Source organism: Heteronotia binoei, chromosome 6 (genome assembly GCF_032191835.1).
Source record: "Heteronotia binoei isolate CCM8104 ecotype False Entrance Well chromosome 6, APGP_CSIRO_Hbin_v1, whole genome shotgun sequence".
Taxonomy (NCBI): Eukaryota; Metazoa; Chordata; class Lepidosauria; order Squamata; family Gekkonidae; genus Heteronotia; species Heteronotia binoei.
In genome coordinates, this window is record NC_083228.1 from 60463715 (window position 1) to 60491005 (window position 27291).

Sequence of the window (27291 nt, forward strand, 5' to 3'; positions counted from 1 at the left end):
GCGACCACCCTCATGCCGGCGGATCTGCAGGGATTTTGCACCAGAAGCGCCGGCGCACCCAAAAGAGCCGGCGACTTCCGTCGCGAAACCAGCTCAAACGTTTTCCTGCTTCTTGGCGGTTTCCGTTTGAGCTGGTTTCGCGACGGAAGTCGCCGGCTCTTTTGGGTGCGCCGGCGCTTCTGGTGCGAAATCCCTGCAGATCCGCCGGCGTGAGGAGGGTGGTCGCACCACTTGAAGGTCAGTGCGAAAACGCCCTTAGAGTTTTAATCACCAAATTTGCTGCTTTTGCATTTGAAAGTCACATGAAGAAGGTATAATCCAACACATTGCTATTTTTGTCTGTTCTATAGAAGCATGGAAGAAAATTAAATTTTAATAGACACAATCCACAAAATAGTGTGTGACAAGATATAATATTACTGTTTGGGGATCCGTAAGGTCCAGTCTCACAATTAAGTTTCTGAAAAACTCAGGCAGGGGCTTGGGTAATATGTCTGTGTCATAGGGTTGCCAGATCCATTGGTGGAGGCAGGGGTCTCCACTGCTAGGCCATGTTGCCAGCATTGCAAAGGAAATATCATCATCGTGCCAGCAACTTTCAGGCAACACTGGTATTTGGAGAAAAACTATGGTAGAAACTGGTTTTTCCCTAGAGTTTTTGCCTAAATGCCAGAGTTTCACCTGGAAGTCCCTGGCATGATGATATCGCTTCTTGTGTGATGGCAGCAACACAAGCTAGGCTTTCTTCTTTCTACTGGCAAGTCCCCATGCCCACCCCTTGCCAGTTGCCAGGAGGGACCTGGCAACCCTATCCATATGCCACTGATTATATGCTATCTTCCTTTCCTAGACCCAAGGCTGGTTACCTCAGAGAAGTGAGGCCCTTAAACAGAGTTGCTCCCTCCAAGCAGCTAGGCTTGAGGTAAAGTTAAGAACTGATAAGGTAGCTGCATTAGGAAGGCTTTTGTTTTTGTGCTGGCTCCTTTGTGTGTCAGGTTTGCCCTGCTTGTTGGGAGCATACACTGTGTTAGACCATCTGCCAATTTACAACTAAGAACTCAGTCTTATTCTTCTCAGTGCTCCACCAGTCGAAGGGGTGATAGAAGTGTGTGGGGGGGGGGGGGCGATAGTCTAGGTTCATATTTTTTGGATGCCCTAGACCAGAGTGATGTTAGCTGAGAAGGCCCTTGTGTGTTCTGGGGCTTTTGGGAGCAGAAGGGATTTGAAGTGAGCAGGGCAAGATGGCTCCCTGTAGGGACACCCTAATGATGCCAGCACCCTGCCCCACTTCCTTCAGTAGGAGTATATAGCTACCCAGGTCTATACAGAAAATCCCATGATGTCCTGTTCCTTCAAGAGATGCACCATAAAGGAACCCCAAAAAGTCTGCTTGTTGCCAGGACATGGAGAACACTTTTTAGTCCCAAGGTAATTATAACTTGAGGAAGGAGTTGCAAGAGACTAAGAATTATTCTAACTCTTTTGTGGTTTGATTTTATGCATGCTCTTTTCAAAAGTTCCATTATATTCCATGGGGCTTGCTTCTAGGTGCATAGGGTTTCAGCCTTAACTCTCGATACCCCATGCTTTAAACCATTTTAACATACGGGAATTCCACTGAGCATCTCATTCGATCTAAATATGTAATGATAAATTTAAATGGATAAAATAATTCATATGGTCTTCCTGGCAAAGTGCATTTGTCCACAGCATTTACTTTCCAAAACAATATCATGGAGAGTGCTTTATTAAGAAATTACCATAGGCAAATTGCTGCATCATGGTTCATGATGCAGCAGTTCTGATGATGCAGACATTGCTGTAACATTTGGAGGAAGATAGGATTTGGAGAGCAAATTTAAAGCACTTGAGTTAAATTCAGCAGCAGTTTGTTCTCTGAAAGAAAAGATGATTAGAAATTTCTTTTTCTGGATGTACTTTTGCACACAGTCTTCTGAGTGTTCTGCCCCCTTATAAATTTGCTCCATATTCTGCTCACCTGCCTCCAATATGCAGACATCTTTGTGTATATCAGCATGCATAAAAGGGTACATTGATCAGAGCAAAAAAAAAAAAGAGATATGTGTTAAAATGCTCCGCCTCTCCTTTTGTCTACTACATCCTCTCCTATATGGCTCCAGTTTCATTGAAGAAAAAAAAGGGAGACAAGCTTCACAGAATGCCAACCTCCAGGTGGAACCTGGGGATCTCCTGGAAGTAGAGCTCATCTACAGAGATAACTTCCCCTGGAGTAAATGGATACTTTGGAGAGTGGACTCTATAGTACTTTTTAGTAGGCAACAAGCAGACACTGAGGTCCCTGTCCTCCCCAGGCTCCATCCCCAAATCTCCAGGACTTTCCAACCTGGATCTGGCAACCTTAAGTCATAGTACTGATTCCTAAGACTTAGCTTGTTTCATAATTTAATGTGCTCTGAGTCTTTTCAGCTTTTTTTTGGCCCTGCAAGACATGTGTTTCTGGCATGTCAACAGTATCCATCAGTCTGTTAACCTCTTATTACCAGCAGCAGCTGTTTCTCACTTCATTTGATTATGGGGAAAATATGCATATGACAGTGTATACTGCTTACTTCCTTGCCATACAACAGTGACCATCCTAACTTGTCCTGTCACTCTTTAGAGCTTCTGTTGCCTTCTTCCATTTCTCCTTTCTCTTGAAGCTCATTTGGCAAAAGGATTCATAAAGCAATCAGTAGCATCTTATAGTGACTAGTACCCTTCTACCACAGTGTTAGTGAAAGCTTCACTCTTATTCTGCTTAGCCAAGTTCTTCTCACCATGCTGGACTAGGGTCTTCCTCTGCCATTATTCGCAAGTATGTTTTCTAAGAATATCACTGTAACTCATGAGAAGAGGCTCATAAATCAACTTCCAGTTCATGGGGACGATTCCTTTTCTGACCTGTCACACAGCAGGTGCCTAGGAGGGCCTTCTGCTGACTGCCACCACTCTGGTAAGGGTTTGCATGGGAGGGCCCAAAGCAGCCAACCACCCCTGTCTTCCTTATTAGTAAATACCTCTTAACTGTGAGGTCCCAGGCAGTATAACAACAAAAATAAGTTCATAATTAGTGCTCTAAAACAACGTGGGTGATAAACATTTGGTGTAATAGTGAATATGAAAACAGTAAAGGTTGGTGCAAATAAACAGAAGCCCTGATGCATTTAGCTAGATAATCCCTTCCTCTAATACCAAACTCACCCCTAGGGTAAAGGATCTCTCCTGCTGCCTTCTCCAGCTCAGCTTTCCACAGAGAGAACACACCCTGTCTGTGCCCTGTCTGGACTGAAAGAAGAGAGGTCTTGCCTTATTTGCAGTACAGTTAGAGATCAGGAGGTCTCTCCTGCTATTCCTTTATTTTGTTCATGTTGCTGTAAATGAGAGAAGATTCCACCTTGTCCCTTCACCCTCTACACAGGTAAGGGAAGAATTGTAGTGATGAACACAATAATAATTGACTTGTGCCACTGTTAGTGAACCCGTCAACCAGCCACGAGTGAATTTGTGAGTGCTGCAACTCTTAACTCAGAAGGCTTTGTTTAAAAAAAAGTTTTAGAATGATGTGTTCCTGAAAATGATTACCTGGCATTTTCTGTCCGTCTTTCTGTCATTTCCAGAAATTTGTTCGATGAATACATTTAGGCAGGGCTTTTTTTTGTAGAAAAGCCCAGCAGGAACTCATATGCATATTAGGCCACACTCCCTGACACCACCATTGTTTCACACAGGGCTTTTTTGTAGAATAGTCCAGTGAGAACTCATTTGCATATTAGGTCACACCCCCTGACACCAGGCCAACTGTGTTCCTGCTAAAAAAAAAGAGCCTTGCATTTAGGTCAGAGAAATGAAGGAAAACCAGTTAAATAGTTTTCCAGCAAATTGGTAATACACATGTGCTTTGACAATGTCTTAGTACTACGTAACAAGTAGTTTAATGGTTAGAGGAATTGAAAGAAAAATAGGAAGTGAAACTATAAATGGTGCAAGTCTACAAGGAAGCTATCAAATTTGACAGAAATCATCATTACCAAAACAATCAATGATTTCTGTATTTAGAACATGTTTTATGTTGGCCTCTTGTCAATCAGAAAGAATGTTTCTCTCATAAATAGTAGAACTAATATGCCATTAAAGAAGGAAAATGGAGCTGTATTGGGAGTATGATGCCATACTGCAGGATCTTAAATAGCTAAATTCTGACAAGAATGTTTCCACAATGGTCAAGAACAGGGATGGTCAGACTGTGTCAAGCATCTTGTTTCTTTATTAGTATGCCTGTATTGTTAACTGTGATTCTAATGTGTTGCACATCAAAGCCATGTAACTTCTTCCTTAGTTCTCACTAGTAGCAAATGCAGGAATGTCCTCTTTGAAGATAAGGCCTCCTGAGACGCTTCCCCAGGTGCAGACCTGGACCCAGGATGTTGCTAAACCGCAAGAATAGATAAAATAGCAAGCATGTGAATTTCATACGCCTGAGTAGGAATTTTTAAGCTGTCTTTGATGTGCCCCCTTAAAGCTAGTATTCTAGAGTTACACTGTATCACTTCCAATCTGGTGCCTACCCGAGCACAATGGATTATCAATAAACCAATGCTTTGTTTCAAAATCAACGCTGGTTATTTTGAGATCTGATGCTTGACATTCTGTGGCTCAGGAGCCACATGTAGCTTTTTCACACATATTGTGTGGCTCTTGAAGCTTCAACTGTCCCATTGGCTGGTTTGGAGAAGACATTTCTCTCTTTAAACCACTTCACCAAGCCAGCAAGCAGCTTGGATAATGCATTTAAAGTTGATTTCTTTCCACCTCTTCCTCCCTCTCCCATCTATTTGCCTTCCTTCCTTTCTGTCTTGAGTCTCTCAAACATCTGATGTTCATGTTTTGTGGCTCTGACATTTATCCTGTGTGGCTTTTGCATTAAGCAAATTTGGCCACTCCTGATCCAGAAGACAGTGTGGACCTTAAACCCATTGTACAGCTCTAGACAAATCAGGTTTGTGAGTCTCCATTCCCATGAATAACACAGAACAAATTTTACAAACCAAGTCACTTGGAGGGCCAATATAATAAATGCTAGAAAGTTTTACAGATGAAGAATGCTATATAAATTAATAGTAATAGAGTTTTGCCGGAGGGCAAGATTTATCTTCCCATGATAGACTCAAGATAAGAACCACCAAGTGAACACTAAGAACATAGTTTCATATTTTACTGTAGTGTGGATGATGAGATAAAAATAGAGAAGGGAATGAAAAGTCAGTTACAGAAAGTTATTTCTTTAATCTAGCTGTTCCTTCGTGGTACTGCTGTGAGCTTTAAACAGTACCTCCTACAGCTTTGATTATAGGATGTGTCAGTGTTGTAATATGGTGTCCATGGAAACCTTAGAAAAGGTGCTGTATTAGCTAGATTGAGCTAAACTGGAATGCAGTCTCTTGAATTGTCTCTAGCAATCCCAAATCAGTTATTCCTTCTCAGAAGATGTTCTAGAAAGTAGTAATGGACACATGAAGGTCATTTTTTAAAAATAATAATAATAATAATTGAGATTTGTAATCTGTGATATTTGTAATCTGTGAAATGGTTATTATAATTAGGCTTTACCCACATTTAACCTGTTATCCTTTTATATTCTCTCAAACTGTGATAGCCAAGCATGGAGAAGAATATGAGGAGGAGAAAAGTCTTAAAACCAGTGCAGTCCTTTACACCAGTGGCCCCCAGACCTTTTTGCACCAGGGACCGGTTTTGTGGAAGATAATTTTTCCATGGACTGGTGGGGTGGGGGTGCTGAGGTTTTGACTGCCCCAGGCTGCCCACACCCCATCCCTGCTCCGCCCCATGCGGGTCTTTAAATGAGGAGTAGGTGAAGGTCTCCGCCTCACTCTGTGGCCCAGTTGCTAACAGGCCATGGGCTGGTATCAGTCCACGACCGGGGGTTGGGGACCCCTGCTTTACACTGTTGAACTAGTATTGAACAAGACTGCTGAAAGGCTTTCATGGTGACTTTATAAAGAGTTAATCTGATAGCCTGCAATTGTGGTTGATAGCCAACTTGTGATTCCCTCTGATCTGGGGAAGAGTGGCAGTCTTTTTACTGATGCAGTCAGGGCTTTTTTTGTTGCAGGAACTCCTTTGCATACTAGGCCACACACCTGTGATGTAGCCAATCCTCCTGGAGCTTCCAGTACAAAGGCCCAGTACAAAGAGCCCTGTAAGCTCTTGGAGAATTGGCTACATCAGGGGGGTATGGCCTAATATGCAAAGGAGTTCCTGCTACAAAAAAAAAACCCTGGATGCAGTTTATGTTTTGGGCATCAATTTGCTGTGTGGCAACCACAAATAATGTGTACATATTGTTGAATTATTTAAAAAAATATACATTTTATGACCAGAAAATGCTACATTTGTGATCATAACCCTTTAAACATTCTGCAACAATATATGGACATTATTAAGAAGGAGGTTTTATTCGCTTGTTTCTTTGTACGTCTTGAGAGGAGGCAGAGGCATATGAATGAAATCATCAGTTTGCTAGTAATAAATCTTATAATAAATCAAACACCGAACATAGCAAATTCTCATGGAATCTAAGAGGCAGTAATTTAGCTTAAGGTTTGCCATGCCACATTTAGTAACTGAGTGGGGTTTCAATAAATTTGGGAGACATTTCAGATAATAATGTAAATCTGTATAGCCACCAGCTAGTTAGAATTTAGGTCAACTGGAAAATCTTGTTGAAAGGATTGACTATATATATATATATATACACACACACACACACACACACAAAACTTCACTGCTCAGAAGTATGTGTATGCATATTCATACACACACATTCAGAAATGTATATAGAAGTGTACACACACATATAACATTTCACTGCTCAGAAACATCAAGGAGCCTTTCAGGCCCCCCAAGTAAGAATTTGGAGATCAGGAACTACTCAGTCCCCAATATCAGCAAACAGGACTCCAGTTCTGCATTACAAACAACAGTGCTGGGAGAGAAGAAGCTGTTCTCAGTGTCTTGCTTTCAGGACAACAGTTGCTTTCTGAGTTCAGGGCTTTTATGACTACCATGGCTGATTCAGTTTATCTTGTCCCTAAAAGCAACAAAACAATTGAACACAGCTCACATACTCTGCTTAGGTGAATCACAGTCTAACAGATGCAAGCACCTCAAACCTATGCAACATTATCTCCTTTTTTCTTTGCTTAAAAACACTGAACCACATGTCCAAAGTTAGAACAAAGCAGATTTTTCAGCTCCCTCATGCACTGATGAATGGGAAAAATGTGAGACAGGTTTGCCATCTGATAGGAAGGTGCATTAAAAAAGAATCCTTCAGAAGATAGAAGATTGCATGCATTCACATATGTTTTTGTTGTTAACCATGCAGTCATGTCTGACTCTTGGTGATTCTGTGGGCCAGCTCTCTCCATGTTTTCTGATCTTGGACTGTTTCTTTGAGTTGTTCCATGCTCAGTCTGGTGTCTACTCACTGTGTTCTTTGGTGGCCTGGTTTCCTTTTGCTGCTAACCCATCCAAGCATAACTGCTTTTTCTAGCGAGTTCTTCTGCATGACATGGCCAAAATAAGTCAGATGCAGTTTTATGATTTTTCCTTCCAATGGCATGTCTGGTTTTATGCATTCCAGTACTTACTCGTTTGTCATCTTTGCTGTCCAAGGAATGCACAGGAGCCTTCTCAAGCACCACAGCTTAAATGAGTCGGTTTTCCTCCTGTCTTGGCTTCACATACACATTTACACAATCATGTAGTACATCTTTTCTTGGCATTGTATTGAGGAAGGGATATGGGTACCCAGTCAAGAAGACTCAAGAGCTTGCATCTTTGCTGCCATTTGCCTTTGCTTTGTGACTCACTGGCATATATTACCTGCCTTTCAATGCCAGCCAAAATGAATTGATGCCAGTTGGTGTGTCTATCATAAGAAAAATATTTTATCATTTATGATTTATAGCTGAGTTTAGTAGTGTACAACTCCATATCTTTACTACAATCAAATGTGGGTCACACAATGATCCTTTATTTTTAACCTGTTTTCTTCCCTGTGATATTCAAATAATGGGCAGGATCCACAGCAGCTAACTATAGCAGCGCTAGTCCTTTCTCTATGAGGATAAGTTACAGGTAGCCAGCAGATACCTTTGGTGAGTTTGCAGTGTTTTCTGAGCATAACCAGGGTAACATCTGAAGCAACCGCACTAATGCAGTCAGTGGAGGTGTTGTGTGGAATTAGTGGCACTGTGATAAACAGAGCAGCCAGAACTGATCAGGGGTCATGTATCAAGGCAGTCAAGTCCAGCATCCATCTCAGGCAAGAGGCAGAGGGTTTCATTTGTTCCCCCGGAGAGCCCTCCCTCTTAGACATGTCACCGGGCAACCCTCAGGGAGTCACAGATGGTGTGGGGAAAGAGTGGGGCAGGGAGGGGTGTGGAACTCCTGTCATGTAGACAAAACCAAACAGAAATGCAGTTGTGGTACAACACAGACTTTAGTGAACTGTAAACCATGGCAAGGTGTGAAGACACCACTCGCTAGCTCCCTGGGGCCATGGGGAAGAGGACTGAGAACAGCATGTGTCTAAATGGGATGGAATTGCAGGTGGAACTTGAAATGGCTGGCCAGGTTCCATTCTCCACTCCAAGAGTAGGGCTGGGACAGTAGACTGAGCAGAGTGTTGGGACTTTGCTCTCCTCCTGGGGTGTTCACATTAAGTACTTGCCCTGTAGTGCTAAGCGCGCTCTCTGCTTTTCCTATCAGCAAAGTGCCTCACTGCTTGTTCTAAGTCCGCATGGCACAGAGCTCTGAGACAGAGTCCTGTACTGTGTTCCCTATCTACTGAGTTGTAAAATCTCCTGGTTGAAGTTTTTGTTGGGTGGGATGTGTGATTGGGTGCTGGGGGGAAGCTTGGCAGCCCCAGTGAGGGAGGTGATTGGCTGAGCCTGTAGTAGGCATCTTGAGCTCCTCCAAGCCTAATTAGGGTGGCTGCAGAGGGGGATGGGACAACTTAATTTTTCAGTTCAGTGGGCACCTGTAGGCCACACCATGCTTTTTTTGCTGAGAGGGAGTGTTCCCAGGCTGAAAGGCCTCAGAGAATCAACTAACTCTAGCCATGCCCCTCAAACCACCCACAAGCACACCAGCACAGGGGCCTACATCTTGGTTGTGCCAACAGGCAGCTGCCATGGGTTTCTGTTAGCACCCCAGAGTGATGGAGCAGCACTGGGGTCCTGTGCCATTGTAACTGACCCTAATGCTGGCATATCTCAGACAAATGCTGATGCAAAGGTCAGTTGGTTCCCTGAGTGTTATTAAACCCCCTCCCCCCTTAGGATCGTGCTGTTACAGACTTTCATTTTCTTTCAGATGGAGCTCCAACATCTGCCTATGCTTCTCCAGCAAGGAGTCTGGGAGACCCTGGAATAACACCACTGTCTCCATCGCATATTGCGGTGAGTTGTACAGCCTATATGTGACTGGTATTATTTTCTCCCTGCCCAGGGTGGAGAGTGAATTCTACAGATATTCAAAGGACTTCTGTGGCTGTTCTATTTGGTTTGCTGTGTATATTACTGAAGGACCATTTATCCTGGTATGAGTTCATGTGCTAACTTAGATCCTCTCAGGTCTTTCTTGGATGTGCCATTCTTGAAGTCCACTAGACCAGCCATGGCTCTAGCTTCCTTGGTTGTGGCACCTAGTCTTTAGAATAGTATTCTAGAGGAATGCAGGAAGATTCCCAGTTTGGCACAGTTTCATTTTTTTTAAAGGATAATTTAACTGATTGGAAGCCATGCTGAGGGTAAATTTTCTATCTTTGGGGCTTTTTGTATTTATAATGTTTTAATATTTTTGAATGGTGTTGTGTATGCATTTGGATGCTGCCTTAAGCCACTACTGCATGGTGTGAAAGGTCAGTTTACCAAATATTTTCATAAATAAATAAACTGTGCTAGAACCTTCTTTGCAGCACTCCCTTTTGTCAATCTGACTAATGTTTATAGGTTAGTCCTTTCAGGATGAGTAGGTGAACCACAAGCTTCATTAACCATGAAAACTTCACTGGTCCCAAGCAAAGGAAGAAGTTGCTACAAAGGTGAACTTCTAAAAGATCTTTTTAAAAAAATTCTGTCCAGAAGCAGAGGATCTAGAAGTGTGGGTCAGTTTCGGTTGTATCACAGCATAAGAGCAATAACAGGCCAATGACACAATGTACTTGACTGAGTGATTCTTCTGCATTACAAGAAAGGTTGAAGTCTACAAAAATTTAAGCTGTCAGGCTTTATTGGTCACTAGGAATTCTGTTCTGACATCATGTGGTTTTGGTGGTGGCCAAACAGAAGAGTGCCTTGAGCTTGATATATAAGATAAGAAATGTTTGTGATGCTTTTATTTCCTGTGGAAGTTCATTCTACGGATGGACCTTTGAAAGCTGCTCTTTCTTTTTTCTTCTTTTACTAATGTCTGTTTTTTAGCATGCAAATACTTTGGAATCCTATACATTTGTGCTGTACCGAAAGTTTGGATCAGAATTCTATATTGATTTTTTTTTCTCTCACTGAATAAACATGACAATAGTCTTGAATCTAACTGGCCATTCTATTTTGGACCAAGGTGGTGCTGTGGGGAACCCAGAATATAAATAATTTAACTTATATGGCTCATTTTGCTGCTGAGGGCTATATTTTTTGCTGGGATTAATTGTAATGGTTATAAATTACTGGCAACGTATTCAAACTATTAAGATGTATAATTCAAAAAGTCTTAAGGTTGGTCTCGAACAGGATGTACGCAAGGTCTTGCTTAAAGAGGAGACTTTTTGGCCCTTTAAATTAGGCACCCTGAGTGCCTAATTTCAGTTTGGATTTTTCTTGTTATTTATAATTTATGATTTCTGTGTTTTCCAACTAATTGCTCTTCTTGTAATGGTAATAAATTGTTGTTTATATGTACTGTGTTACCGTACCTTTAAACCTGCAGCAGCTTGGTTGCAGCTGTGTGCAATTAAGATCTTTTAGAATGTGAGACTCCCAGGCGTTCTTTCTGGACTTCCTGGGAGGAGCCAGCAATCTTGACTTGGAATGTTGAATGTATTGATTAATGAATGTAAGTCTTATTAAGTATTTTTTAATAATTCACTATTTGTATGTAAGCCTAAAATCATATGGTTTGTAATGTCGTTTATGTTTAGATATGAAATATTGCAAGACCCCATTTTGAACATCTGATGAAGCCATTCAGTGTGAAACGGCTGGCTCTAGCATGTGGCCCCGTGATCAACTCATGGAATTGGGGTTTAGCTCTTGCACCACTGACAATCTCTGAAAAAATGGCATTATGATTGCCTCATAAAGTGTGGAAATGATTGTGGTGAAATTTGATATATCTTGGACTGATGATTCGAGTTTTCTCGGTTTGCTGGGTTTTTGCCGAGTCAGTTTGATGTCATAGGAATTCAGTTGTGTAAATTGATGTTATCAGCTTTGTGCTAAATGTATTTTTAAGACTTTTTGAATTTTACACCTTAATAGTTTGAATACGTTGCCAGTAATTTATAACCGCGACCTCTTCTGGTTTTCATACTTGCAATTATTTGCGGTTTCGTCTTATTGTTTTTGCTGGGATTAATTGTAATAGCAGTTCCCTGTAGTTTGTTCTCAGTGGCTGATAGAATCTACTGTTACTAAAGCTGTTGCTTCAGGCAGAGTCAGGAGGAACAGAATGGCTTTTCCTAGTACAGGCTCTCTCATTGAACCTGGCCTCTAAACTTCAGAAGCCTCTCCTCCCTACGCACCTGGCAGAGCCACATACAAGCCAGAAGCTACATTCGCGATGAGCCGGAGGGGGTGGGGGGTGGGATACAGCCTGCCTCTTTTCCATTCCTGAATCCAGATCCTTCTTTGAGGAAAGGGGGATTATTTAGTTTATCTGACCATATGGTGCTGTTTAAAAGAGGCACTTCTGCAGATTAAATTATGTTTATTTTAAAATTTTGTGTTGTTGACAAGCTAAAGTTTACTGTGTAATGTAATGGTTAAGAGTGGCAAACTCCAGTCTGGAAAACTGAACTGGATTCCCATACCTCCACATGATGCCCGCTGGGTGACCTTGGGCCAGTCACAGTTCTCTCAGAACTCTCTCAGCCCCACCTACCTCACAAGGTGACTGTTGTGGGGAGAGGGAGGCAAAGGCGAGTGTAAACTGCTTTGAGACTCCTTAAAGTAGAGAAAAAGCTTCTTCTACTGTTGTATAACTTCACTAAGCTAGAAATCATGCTAATGAAACTACTTCTGATTACTTGCTTTACTGTAATTCAGTTGGTATTTGATACAAAATACATTTCAAAAACTGTCCACTTTTTCTGGAATATTAGTGATTGAACAAAGCAGATCACAGAAGTTGCAAAACAAGAATTTGGATGGTGTTCTCAGTCATCCAGATTAGCATCAAAATTGTGAAGCTTAAATGTCAACTTGAATTAGATGCCGCCATTGTATTCCCATCTATTAATTAGTACTAACATCCAAGAAGAAGAAAAAGACTACAGATTTATACCCCACCCTTCTATTTGAATCAGAGACTCAGAGCGGTTTACAATCTCCTATATCTTCTCCCCTCACAGCAGACACCCTGTAAGGTGGGTGGGACTGAGAGGGCTCTCACAGCAGCTGCTCTTTCAAGGACAACTCCTGAGATAGCTATGGCTAACCCAAGGCCATTCCAGCAGCTGCAAGTGGAGGAGTGGGGAATCAAACCTGGTTCTGGGAGAACCAGATAGGAGTCCGCACACTTAACCACTACACCAAACTGGCAAGTTCTGGTGACGTTCAGGAATTGCTAATATAATTACTTTGGTGCTGATGAATACAGAAGCACTTCAGTGTAAAATCATCAGTAAATTTTACATCTCCTGTGTGACATTACATAAATGTTTTACTTCTATTATATTAACAGAAGGATTCAGATGCAAATGATGCAGAGGAACAATCATTTCTTGTTGTTGTGGCTGTTGATTTTGGGACAACTTCCAGTGGTTACGCTTACAGCTTCACCAAAGAGCCAGAATGCATTCATGTCATGAGGTACAGACCAGCAATACAACCTTATGTGCATGGTGACTGGGGTGTCTTTAGCGTCACCATTAGTAGCACTGTAATAATTTTCAAACAGTGAGTCAAAGATCTGTGTGCAAAATTCATCAAGTTGTTAGCAGCGGTTGCTCGAGACAATGCAATATCAGTGACTAGATCTGGTTATCTGTGTGCAACTTCATGAGCCTTGGGATGAGTGACAAAGAGAGGATTTTGTTTTATATATTTGTTTATTTATTTATTCTATGACTTATATCCCGCCCTTCCCATCAAATGGCTCAGGGCGGCTCACAGCAAACAATAAAACAGAGTTTAAAATATTACATATATAAACGTTTAAAAAACAGAGCATTTAAAAACCTAAGCCTTAAAATCTTATTTATTGAAGAAGAAAAATACAAAATGGTGCAAAGGAAAAAGAATCTGTAATCATTGTACAACCTTTATGTGTTCCATGTGCATCTTCATCTGGGGGAATAAGTGTATGTATGCATGGGAACACTACTACAAGAATTTGAAAGATTTCTCCTTAATAAAGCTGCACGCAGAGTGCATAGGGATTAAAGATTCTTTCTTCCTTTGCACTGTTTTGTCCTTTTCTTCTTCGTTTGCCCTAGTGTTGTCCCCTTTCTCTGAATTTATGACTGAAACATGTATATAGCCCTTTCCTTGTGGTTCAAGGCGTCTTACAGTAATAGTTAAGAACATTTTCAGTTAAAACCAAAAATAAAATAGCAAACCCAAATATTTTCCCCCAAAAAAGATGCCTGCCATTCTGACTGTGTGGCAAACAAGAAGGCCTTGCAGTGCCTCTGGAAGATCTCTAAGGAGTCCTCTTTCACCTCTTCATGGATCCCATCCCACAGAGTTAGAGCCATAATGGGAAAGGCTAAGAATGTAAGAAGAGCCTTGCTGGATTCAGACAAGTGGTCCATCTAGTTCAACATCCTGTCTTACACAGTGACCAACTAGTTCCTCTGGAGGGCCAGCAGTGGGGCCATAGAGGTGGAGGCATTCTCCAGTGTTGTCTCCTGACACTGCTATTCAGAGGTTTACTGCCTCTAAATATGGAGGTTTCCTCTGAATATGGTCACCATGACTAGTAGCCAGTGATGGACCTCAGGAGTCTTTGGTGAAGCACTTTCTCAGAAGGCTTGTGAAAGTTCAAGTATAGAATGTCTACCAGGTCACTGTTACCTACATGCTTTTTCTCCTTCAGTGGGGGGAAGTCATCCAGAAGTGGTTAGGTCACGCCTCTGCTCGCTCGATAGGGCTATGCAAATTTCTTTTGTTATGTGTGGCTCCTATTGGAGAGACCCAGCTGACCTCCCCAGTTCTATATAGCCCTGTGCTCAATAGGTTGCTTGAGCTCCTGCTCCAAGCTTAAAAAAAAAAAAAAGCGAGCACATGGTGCTTTTTTACAGGCAGAACCTTGGGAAGAGAGTTTTGCAGCAGAAGCATGAATGATCAAGGAATGCCAGCTGCAGAGCCGGTTTCCACGCCATCCAAGAAGACTGGCAGGAAGAGGCCCCCTCCCCCATCTGAGGCTTCAGGCGGAGGAGTGGAGGGGCCGGCAAGGGAGTCAGAGGAAGTAGTGGCACCAGACCTATTAACCCCCGAAGCTTCAGAGGTGAAGGGGGGGAATGAGTAAGATCGCAGCTAGTGATGCAACAGCCATCAGGGAGGCTGAGAAGAAGGCCCTGGCAAACAGCAGCAGCAGCAACAGGGAGGTTGAGCAGTCCGAGTCTGCAGGCTCCCGCTCCGCTCTGCGCCTGAAGAAAGTGACTAAGAAGTCAGCCGGCAGGGCAGCCGGTGAGAAGGAAGCAACTTCCTTGGCCCCTTCCTTCCCCATAGGCACCCAGCTTTGGAACACAAGGGGGGGTGACCAACATCACCCTGCTTCAGTGCAGAGGGGAAGGTCAGCATCCAAGGGCCACAAGGGCCACAGAGACCATGCTTCCCCCAATTCCTCTTCAGGATCAAGGTCCCCCCCTCCCCCCTCTAAGAGATCCAGAGGCCCTGCCAGACCTGCACAATCAGAAGCCTCAGGGGAGGAAGAGGCTGGGGCAGAGTGGCTTGCACCTTTAAGTAGTAGCAATGATCGCAATAGCTTGCAGCAGAGACTCTCCCCCTCATCTGGATCAGACAGAGGAGATGCCGCATCCTTGATAACTTCTCTGGGAGAGGGAGGATCAGAGAGGGAGGATGGTGAATGGTCAGGGAAAGAATCTGAATCTCAGACCTCCTCATCTAGACTGTTTCAAATGGAACACTTCCAGTGATTGCTGAGTAAGGTGATTTCCACACTGAACTACCAGATGCAGGAAACAGAGAAGCCTATATCCTCAGTTTCAGCTCAACTGGACACAAGGGGCTTCAAGAAACCAGTCAAGGTACAGACCATTTCTCCCTTCCCAATCTTCTTCGATGATATCATGAAGGCAGAGCGGGCCATCCCTGGAGGCGGGAACTCTTTGTTAACAATGGCCAAGAAACTCTATATGTTACCAGCAGAGACAATGGAGGACCTAAAGGTTCCCCTGGTGGATGCGCCAGTGGTAGCTCTACATTCTGGAGCTGTTCTACCAAAGGATGGGGAAAATGCTCTGAAGGATACTACAGACAGAAAGAATGAGACAGCTCTCAAAAAAGCTTATGAGGCAATGTCACTAGCTCTGCATTCTGCAGAAGTACTCTCAAATTTCACTAGAGCCATTATCATTTGGGCAGACAATCTTCTCCAGAACCCAGATGTCTCACCAGTGGAGCTAAGGAGGGCCCTTTCAAAAATAAAGAGAGCAGCTGAGTTTGCTTCAGATGCATCGTAGGACAATGTCCAGTTCTGTGCCAGGGCACAGGAAGCAAACATCATAATTCATCACAACATCTGGCTAAAACATTGGAAAGTGGACACTCTCTCCAAGAGCAGTCTATCTACAGAGAAGTTCTCAGGTAGACTGCTTTTTGGCAAATCAAACCTGGATAAGGTTCTGGTAGAGACAAAGGAAAAGAAAAAGGCCATGCCTTCGTCATCTTTCCGTAAGGACAAGGACTACAAAAGCCGGCCTGCACCATCCTTTCAGAGCTTTCGCTATGCAAGTCGAGGTCGAGACAGCAAAGACTACAGAGGCTTTAGACCATTCAGGTACGGAGCCAGAAACAACTCAAGACAACCCGCATCCTTCAGGGTGCCGCAACCAAGAAGCAGACCGCATGACTATCAGATTGGAGGCCGGCTCCAGGCATTTGCAGAGGCTTGGAGCAGCACCACCACAGACTGGTGGGTATTGTCCATCATTCATCAAGGCTACAAAACAGAGTTCAGCGCTACCCCACCTTACAGCTTCATACCCTCCCCAACACCGAAATTAAAAGGCAGATGACTACTGCTACAACACGCCATCCAGCACTTATGGGACATAGGAGCAATAGAGGAAGTTCCAGAGAAACAACACTACAAAGGGGTCTACTCCATCCTATTTGTTGTTCCAAAGAAATCAGGGGACTGGAGAGCGGTGTTGAACCTGAGAGGCCTCAATAAGTGGGTGCAAAAACAAAAGTTCAGAATTGAGTCCCTGCAACATATTCTACAAGTGCTGCAGCAAGGGGACTTCCTTACATCCATGGACCTCAAGGAGGCTTATCTATATATTCCCAAACACCCGGAATCCAGATGTTTCCTCCGCTTTTATTTCCAAGGGCAGCATTTCCAATACAAAGCCTTGCCCTTTGGCCTTTCTTCAGCACCCAGGGTCTTCACCAAGGTAATGGTGGCATCGGTGGCACATCTTTGCCTGGAGGGCATTCATACTTATCCGTATCTGGACGATATTTTACTATGGGCAAGGGACCACACAACAGCCATACATCACATAGGGAGGACAGCTGCCCTCCTGAGCATGCATGGGTTCCTCATCAACGAGGACAAGAGCAACATGATACCAACAAGAGACCTAGTGCATCTCGGGGCCAGGGCATGTACATCCCAAGCCACTGTGTTTCTACCAGAGGACAAACAACAAAAGACTCACAACCTGGTGACGGGCATCAGGTCTCAGATGCAAGCTGACTTAATGCATCTGGCAACGGTCCAGGGGCTGAGGATCTCTTGCATAGACATAGTACCATGGGCACATTTTCATGCCAGAGCCTTACAGTGGATGCTTCTTTCCTACCAGAAGGACATTGCCAGACGGAGCCGCAGATGGATTGTGGTGACAGACAACCTCAAGAGGGAGCTGAAATGGTGGACAATGTCAGTGAACCTGAGCAAAGGGACCAGCTTCCTCCAGCCACAACAGATGGTGGTCACAACAGATGCCAGCAAGCGAGGCTGGGGAGTGCACTGTGGGCATCAGGTAGCACAAGGAAAATGGTCAGAGACAGAAACGAAGCACAGCATCAACTGTCTGGAGCTAGGGGCAGTCAGACTGGCACTGGTAGCCTTCAGCCGCTTGCTGAAAGACCGCCATGTTCTTGTGCGCACCAACAACATGACAACGAAGGCCCACATAAGCCGGCAAGGGGGCATCAGATCAAGGTCCCTCTTTCAGGAAGCACAAGCTCTGCTTCTATGGGCAGAAGAGAATGTCACAAGCATAAGAGCGAAGCACCTCAAGGGCCAGGCCAACTGCCAGGCAGACTGACTGAGCAGGGAGGACCTGGACTTGGCAGAAAGGTCTTCCAGCAAATTTTGGAACCATGAGTACCAAAAAAAAAAAGAAAAAGAAAGGAAAGGCAGAAAAAGAAAAACCTACCCCAAAAACCAGCTTGGGTACTGCTAACCACTTCTGGATGACTTCCCCCCCACTGAAGGAGAACGGAGCATTGGCTGTTACCTGAAGGATCCTTCTCTTCAGTGGGGGCGAAGTCATCCACATCCCTCCCTCAAATAAAACTACAGACAAGTTACAAGTCAACAAGACAAAACAAAGAGGGGAGAGAGAAAGAAAAAGAGACAATAGCAAGTTGGAGAGCAAGAGAAGAACGTAGAGAACTGAGACACTTGATATGGACACTGCACAGAGCAAAGCTTGGACATAACTGGAGAGGTCAGCCGGGTCTCTCCAATAGGAGCCACTCATAACAAAAGAAATTTGCATAGCCCTATTGAGCAAGCAGAGGCATGACCTAACCACTTCTGGATGACTTCGCCCCCACTGAAGAGAAGGATCCTTCAGGTAAGAGCCAATGCTCCGTTCACTTTCTTAAAGAATTCCAAAAGGTTGGTGAGGCTGCTGAGGCAGGACTTCCCTTTGCAGAAGCAATACTGATTTTTCCGGAGCAAGCTTTGTTCCTCAGTGTGTCTAATAATTCTGTCTTTGATTACACTTTCTACCAATTTACCTGGGATAGATATTAGGCTAGCTGACATATAATTTTTTGCTTCTCCTCTGGACCCTTTTAAAAATCAGTACAGTGGCTAAATTCGGTGATAAATTACATATATGGATTAGTAGATCAATAGTCTCAGAATTTAGTTATGTAAGAACTCTTGGGTATATGTCATCAGGACCTGAAGACTTACTGGTTTTTAATTTCTCCAATAAGTCTAGAACTGAGTGAAGATCAAACTTCTGTCATATTAACCATAACCTTGACTTTTTTTGTAAACATAATAATTACTGAATTAATGATAAGTTGTGTTAGGTATGGCATTATATGCAAGTGACTACAGCAGTGAAAATATCCGTAACATAATGGAGTTAGTCAACAGAATATCTATATTTTTCAGATGAAATGAAGAAACAATGACTCATACAGATGAATTTTTCCAAATACATTCAGGTTTTAATCCAGAATTCTTAAAGCAATGGCAAAAAGTTTATGCATTCATTCATATTCCTTTCACTTCTGTAACAAAAAGGTTTGAAGAGAATAAATAAGTTCATGAGCCTAGGCTTGCTATATGCACACCTGCAATGGGTAGGCTCCTGCCCTCCACCTCAGTCCCTGGTCACTAGAATACAAGCTTCCACAGTGACACTCTAGGAATTATCCTATGTCTCTACAGTCTTTATGAGGAAATACGGGGAAATTTCTAGAACATCATCAGGCAGCAATGTCATCTCCCAAAACTCCACCTTCACCAGGCATTGTGCTCAAAATCTGGCGTTTACTAAGGCAGTCGTGGTGTCACATTCTCAGGGTGCAGGCAGGTGGGAGTCCAAAGTCAAAGTCCAGGTGGCCAAGTCACCAAAGCAAAATCACAAACTGGAATCAGAAGTCAGTGTCCAAAAGCCAAAGGGTCAGGTTCCAAGGAATTCAAGCAGGTCAGGGTCTGGCATCAGGATAGAGCATGAATGCAAGCCGGAGAACTGACTTGTTGCTTCCACAGGGTTACCAGATCCTGGGTGGGAGTTATATGGGAGCCTCAATCAGCCTGCTCCCTGGGTGGCAGTGACTCTGCTAGAACTCAGGGGCGAGAGATCTGAAGCATTGGCTTGCCTCATGTCTTCGCTCTGAAAGTTCTTTCTGGAGCCTGCATTGAGCTCTTGAGATGGGAGGGCGAGAGCTTGGAGGAGATTAATTGTCAACAACTCTCACTGGTGCCTGGAATGTGGGGAGAGTGATTAATGGGCCAGCTGCTGGTTGTTGGGCTGAGGAGCTGCTTGGCAATTCTTCCAGGTCTGTTAACCCTTCCAGCTTCCCCTCGTCAGGGTTCATGACACGTGGCAACCCTGCATGAACCATTTCAACATTCATATGTTTATTAAATGTTAAAGCTCAGCATTATTAATTTATTTATTTCAAACATTTTCTTGCCACCTTGCCAGTCAGAGTCACCAAGGCGACAGACATAAAAATATAAAAACATTTAAACAATTAATAATAATAATAATAAATTTATTTTTATATCCCGCCCTCCCCCGCCAAAGGCAGGCTCAGGGCGGCTAACATGACACGGTATACACCATGATTACAATAAAATACAATATTACTACAGAACAATTAAACAATTAAAATAGATAAAATAGATAAATTAAGTTAAACTTAGATAAACAGAATAGACCATTATAAATTATAAGTTCTGGTGCTACAGTTCAGGCTATGTATAAGAACTTCTAAAATTATAAAATAATTCAATGAAATATATAAACAAAGAAGCAGGAGGAGGGTAAATAGCCATTATACCATATGAAAAAAGTCTTCACCCGTTGGTGGAAGGCATCAATAGAGGGAGACAGATGAATCTCCCTGGGGGGGAGGGGAGTTCCAAAATTTTGGTGCCATGACCAAGAAAGTCCTTTCTGTGGTTGCCACCTGTATATCCTCTGACTGCAGGGGCAATCAAAGCAGGGCTATCAGTTGCAATCTGTAGTGCAGGGGGTATTTTAAAGACATAATTAGAGTTGTTTGTATGATAAACTGGAAATCTCTAAGCACAGGAAATGTCATTTCTATCTGCACCATTCTTGAGAATGTTTACATTAACATAAACATGTCAGTGCTATATCCTTGTTCTTTTTAAATTTTATAAACCATCTGCTTCCTCTCCTCCCCCTTTATATTGATCCTTGCCAGATGCTCAGTTTTATGACAATCCTTTTTTAAACAATTGGTTTTTTGCTTTTTAGTATTACTGCACCTCCAGAGACATCAACAAATCAATGAACTGGCTTAAACAGACAAATGTTGAGTTTACTGTGTCCTGATAATATGCAAACAAGAAATTGTGGACCAGCCAAAATCAGAGCTAGAGGAGATTTCTCGGGTCATGTAATCCAGTCCACTGCACAAGCCCAATTTGCCAGACCTAAACAGTTCCTGACAGATGCACATTCAGTCTCCTAAAAAACCTCCAGAGAAGATTTGTATGACTTCCCTGAACAGTTTGTTCCAATGCCTGGCTGTTCTGCCGTAGCAGCAGTCAAAAACGAGGGGCCCTGGGCAACAGGTATCTTGCAGCAAAAAAAGGGCAAGTGCTGTTTCTAATTGAGATTGAAAGTCTCCTTTCAGCTTTACCACCAGGAGTTAGTCCTGCAGAGAGTGGAAAGAGATGAAGAACCAGAGTCCTTACAGCTGTAGCTTTCCTCTCATTATATCTCTTGTCCAGCAATTTAAGGGGAACCAGACTTTGTATACCAGAGACTACTTGGGAGGGGATAATTCTTTCCTGTCCTGTAAAAGGATAAATAGCTTGTTTCAGCTGCTGAAAGGCAACACACTGATGTTTGATAACAGATGGGAGCTCAGTGCTCACATTGCTGTGGAGTAGAGATGATAGGCTTAGACAGCAATCCTAAACAAGTCTACTCTGAATTCTACTACTATTTATTCAATGGGGCTTCCTCACAGGGAAAGCATCCTTAGGATTGCACCATTAGTCTTTGAGGTCAGTGTAGTTAGGTAAGAAGTTGAGTAAGGGAACTGGGAACAATTGGGAGGTGAACTGAAATATAGAAACATAAGAGCTGGAAGAGTCCCCAAGAGTTATCTAGTCCAACTGCCTGCACAACGCAGGATATTCACAGCTACCTTCCTCCCACTCCTCCAGTAACCCCTGCTGTAAGCCCAGAGGAAGGCAAAAAAACTTCCAGGATCCCTGAGCCAAACTGGCCTGGAGGAAAATTCCTTCTTTATCCCAGACTGGCAATTGGCACTACCCTGATCATAAATGACGAACACTGCCTCATCCCTTCCTATCCTTCCTCCCACAATCTGCCTAAATTCATAATGAGTCAGCATTGCTGTCAAATGGCCATCTCACCTCTGCTTAAAAACCTCCAAAGAAGGCAAGCTCATCACCTCCCAAGGAGGAACTACTCTAACTATCAGGAAGTTCTTCCTAATGTTTAGCTGAAATTTTTTTGATTTAATTTTGGCCTATTGATTTTGGTCTGACCTTCTGGGGCAACAGAAAACAACTCCATTCCATTGGTATGAGAAATACCAATTTTTCACTGGCATTGCTCTGCCCCTAGGCTTCTGTTTTCTTCTGGCACAAGCGATAAATTTCCCACCAGTTGCTCTGTGATGCATTTTGATGCGGGGCTTCCTCCAGTTTCCCTTGAAGTATCCTAAGCCTTAAAAGACAGCATCACAAAGCTGTGAGGGGAACTGGAGGGAGCTGCACCTCAAAATGCACCCATGAAACAACTGTTGGGAAATCATTCACATGCATCAGAGAAAACAGAAGCCTGGGGGGTCAAGTAATGTCAGTGAGCAATTGGTCAAATTCTTATAGACGGTAGAATAAAAAAGGAGATTCAATTCTGTTGGACTTCTAAAAATACTTTGAATAATATGATTTAGGACAGTCAAGACTAGTGTTAAGGACACACAAATACTTGCCAGCTGTTGCCAGATTCTCCCCACTCCCAAGCAGAGAGAGAGAAGACAATGAAATCCCAACCCCCAGATTTTTGCATATTCTGCTCAGCTACTACCATCAGCCCTTCATAAAATTTCATGAGATCCACTTCATGCTTCCAAGACTGTCCTTGAAGCCTCAAGGACTAGAAACTTCCTTTGACAAAGAACACTGAGCTTCTCTGGATGTTTACACTTTGCCCTACTCTCAAGGGTCTGGAACATCCAGTTTGTTGTGTCCAAATCTTAGCCACAGTATCAGTGAGACATTGTGTTGCTGAAAGAACTGCAGCTCACAGGCATTCATTCCAGAAAGAGGACTAATGTGATTTCTGTTTAGGAGAGAATAGATGGCTGTCACAGTTATTCAACTCCTAAGTGCACTTTCTATTAGCATAACAGTCCATGAATGAGTCAAAATTACAGTAATTAAGGAGCCCCAATCAAAACAATACCTTTCTTCTTTCCCTGAATGTGCAGCTGGTGCGTAGGATTTAACAAGCAATAGCTTCTGTTCAGTCTGAATAATCCCATGTAGAAGTGGTGACATGGTTACTTAGTTTGTTTCCATGAGTACCAAAGAGTCACATGTCTAATTCTAAGTCTAATTAAAGGTTCCCCAAAAGCCTGTCATGATCCCCAAAAAACCTAATGCTGTGAGTCAGGGAAAGGTTGCCGGGGGGGGGGGGGGAGAATGAAGATGCAACATAGCGGTGAATGTGCGTGAAATTGCAACCACTTTAATCTTTTGCCAGCATTGCCTCTGATAGCAAAAGAGAGTGACAGTCTCTCCAAATGCTCTCTCAGTCCCCCTGTGTCCCATGGCATTTTGTCCCAAAGGCTCTTTGACCCTCAAGCATAATCTCTTTAGGGGTTGCAAGAGGCTGCCAGGGGAGAACAGGAAAGATCAGCTGTCATGGATGCCCCTGGATCATAGGATCCTGTCCTACACAAGATGTGCTATCCATAACAAGTAAGAGATAAAATTCATGCCTATTACCTATCAAACTCCCAGCCCACGGACCGCATCTAGCCTGCCCAGGGCTTCAATCAGGCCCATGGCAATTTTCACTGCCTCCTCTCCCACCTGTCCTCACCCCTGGAAGCCCCAAGGCTCTCAGTGACATTCTCAGCTCCTTCTCCTTTGTCTTTGCTGGCTTCTGGACTTGCAAAGGAAAACATGGAATGGATTTTCCATTAAGGTCTCTGCACCCAGAAATCATAATGGAAAAACCATCCCATGTTTTTCTTGCAACTTTGTGCTGCAATGTATTTCAATGGAGTAGAGATAAGGCAGTTGCACTTTTTGCAGCTTTTATGGTCAGTGAAGCTACTTGCAAATAAAAGGTTGATGCTTTGTGCTAGCTTGTCTATGCTGAATGGACCTGAGAACTAGTGCCTAGTGAGTACTCTATCCTGGGAACCCACAGCCAAAGCCAAAGGGGGGATATTACACTGGAGAGTCATTGCCAATCTGGGGCGGGGAGGAGCTTGCAGTGCTCTGCCATTTCATGTTTTCCTTGGCTCCAGAGCATTTTATACTTTTAGTTTCTGCTGTGATCCTTGTGCTTTTTCTTGATGTTTTATTTTAAAAATTGCATTTTCAAATCTCACTATTCCTCCACCTTTCCATTTTAAACAAAATATTGCAAGAGTTTTAAGCATGTTTTTATTTAAGTAAAAAATAATAATATATTTGTAATTATCTGTGTTCTTTATAAAGTTTATATCTCTGCTACCTGGCATTACATTTTATGACACACATAGTCCAGCCCCACAAAGTCCCATTTGTGTCTGATCCGACCCTTTTAACAAATGAGCTTGACACCCCTGAGCTAGGTCAGGACATCTTTTCACAAAAGAGAGATCGTGGTCCAGTGACGGTCCTGAGTTTTGAACTGTTGATTTGATCCCAGATCTTCTTTGTTTGAGTCCAGAGTTCTGTTCACTTAGCTATATGGGCAGAACATGTAATATGTCTGATAAAGAATGCCAAGGTCTAAGTTTCACTGATTCAGGATGACTTCCTCTGTATTTTTAGGCGATGGGAAGGAGGAGACCCTGGGGTGTCCAATCAGAAGACACCAACAACTATCCTCTTAACTCCAGAAAGAAAGTTCCACAGTTTTGGTTATGCAGCCAGAGATTTCTATCATGACCTCGACCCTAATGAATCAAAGCACTGGTTGTATTTTGAGAAGTTTAAGATGAAGCTGCACACAACTGGAGTAAGTAATGGATAACACTGTATTTCTTCCTAAATATTTTAATATTATAATGGTACCACGCGGTTTTTTGCTAGTACTACAGTAAACTTAGGTTCAAAGTAAATGTGACATCAAGAAAGCTATGAATAGTTTTTTACAGAATAAGCAGCAGTTTTCCCACTTTTCTGCTTTTTACTATCTGATTTAGATTTAGGCTGAGGAGATTCCCCTTAGAGCTCAGTTTACCTCTACATTAATCCCCTCACAATACCCCATTTGCCATGCCTGCATTTCCCCTGTCCCCATTCTTTGGTTCCACAAAGTCATGGGACACTTCTCTTTGTGGATCTTCCAAGCCCAAATTTATTGTAGTACAGGCAATCAGCTTTTATGATAGTTTCAGAGGGTCTGCAGTAGAACAGCTAGAGCTGAGTGGTGTTGCAAAGAAGGAACTCAGGATGCTTCTTGTAATCAGCTTGATTAGAGCAGAGGGGAAATGCTTGGGGGCAGAAAATTAGCATTAGATATGATGCTAATATTAGTAAATTGATATTAGCAAATTAGATACAAGATATATTAGATATTAGAAATTAGATATTAGATATAGGATTTTATCTCACTACAGATGCTAATTTTCTGCATCCAAGCATTTCCACTCTGCTCTAATCCAGTTGATTACAATGTGCATTGTACCTCTGCACTCTGAGTTCCTTCTTTCAACACCCTCCCACCTGCTAACTGGAATATAAGTATTCAGAGATTCCAACTTGTATCTGCCAAAGGGAGTTTTGAGTCTTGAAAGCTTATATCCTGTAAGTTTATACTTTCTTTAAAAAAAAGTAGAATAAAGGAAAAATGAGGTATGCTTCAGAGTTAATTCAGAAACATTTGAAGGTTTTAATAATTTGCATTCCTGAGTGTATTGTCAATAAAGAACAGGCCTTCTCGATGTGAATAAATTCTGTCTTCATTCCAAAGATGCCATTTTGAGTCCCAACAGGTTCTTTATCAAAATGCCTCTCTCAATTTCTTTACTTTACAGTAATTCCTGTAGATTTGGTGATTATTTTCTTTCCAGGATATTTTCTTGTTGCTATACAGTGATGAAAAGACAGTGACTCTGATTTGATAAGATTATACAGTGTGGTTTCCAAGCCATTGGCACAGCTATTGTGGTGGTAGTCTTTTTTTAAACCAACACTTCAGCATGTGCATTTAATAGCTACCAGCCATGTAAACTTCAAGGACAAATCAGCTAAATGTGCATTTAATTGTAACCACAGCTAAGAAGTGCAAAAAGACTGAACTTTCATGAGCATTAAAATGACACAGTCCTAAAAATACCACTGAATGGGGAAATCCTCTGTCAAGGAGAAAATTAAGCAAAAGATGCAATTACTTAGAGTCATATTTCACCAGAGTGTTGCATCATCAAAGCAAATTCCCTACTCTCAAATCAAGCAGTGCTGCCTTTTAATACTTGTTAATTATTTTCTTCCTTCAGAATCTCAATTTGGAAACAGACTTAACAGCTGCAAATGGCAAGAAAGTCAAAGCACTTGAAATATTTGCTTACGCTCTGCAATACTTCAAGGAACAAGCATTAAAGGTAAAACAACTCTTCTGTCTCCTGTTCTTTATATTTATAACCATGACAGATGCTGGCCCAACTAACTTAACCTTGCCTGTATCCAGCCTGCAGTGGTATTTGACGTAAACAAAGTTTAGCAGCTGTATGAAATGAAGGCAAACCGATGGTGCTGAAGTGTTCTGTATTCCTGTGCATGACCTTATTCCTCACCATTAAAAAAAAATGCTAGTAGAATTCTGTCGTGTACATGGTAACGGTGGTGCCTTGGCTCTGTAGCAATCAACACAAGTAGATTTTGCTGTATATTTGATTTGTTTATTACCAGAATATTTCCACAGAGGGATGAAATCCCTTCAAGCAAGTCCCCATTTTTCTCACTCAGTTCAGAATCAGTGTCCAGAAAGAGTTCTCCCCTTCCGTCTTTTCCAGTGCAGAGAAGCCCCGTCGTAATGCATCTGTTTTGTTAAGTTTGTCTTCCCAAGCAAGAGAACAGTAGTACAATATTTAACAAGTAGCCCTTTCCAATCAGCAGTCATTCACCTGTTCCCCAACAGCCAGCCTGCCTGCCTCCACTACTCACTTTTTCTCTATGCCACTGTGTGCATGCTCATGTAGCGCTCAGTACTGATCTGGGTAGGCAGGCGGGGAGCAAACTTTGTGAATCCATTTGGCACTCTTTCAACTGCTCCATTGTAGAGCCTCAGTTTGGGAGGAAAAAGTGGCTTTGAGGAATTTTTGCCTGTTTTTAAAAGTCCACTGACTAAAGTTTCACATCTGACTAAACATAGCATTTTGGTTATCTGAAGTTTTTAGTATCATAGTTTTCAACAGCTAAATTTCACAGCATTACTATGCACAATATTCCACTATTCAGATCCCAGTGCTGGGTCACCAGCTCTGTACTCCATGTACAGTAAGAGAATTTCCCTGGCAATTTATACTTGCAGAGTTTTAAATAGTATGATTTCTAGAAAATTGACTTTTTCTGCTTTGAACATGTTTACATTATTCTGTTTCATCATTATCTCCCCCCTCC

General features: G+C 42.6%; 1 protein-coding gene across 1 annotated transcript in view; it reads left to right on the forward strand.

The window, feature by feature from the left end:
* Positions 1 to 27291, forward strand: part of HSPA12A (heat shock protein family A (Hsp70) member 12A) — a 77299-nt gene that overhangs the window by 6978 nt on the left and 43030 nt on the right. Inside the window, exons 2-5 of the mRNA XM_060241554.1 lie at positions 9421 to 9506; positions 13009 to 13136; positions 24499 to 24685; positions 26169 to 26273. Of these exons, the coding sequence (XP_060097537.1) occupies positions 9421 to 9506; positions 13009 to 13136; positions 24499 to 24685; positions 26169 to 26273 (506 nt within the window). The remainder of the gene's footprint in view (positions 1 to 9420; positions 9507 to 13008; positions 13137 to 24498; positions 24686 to 26168; positions 26274 to 27291) is intronic.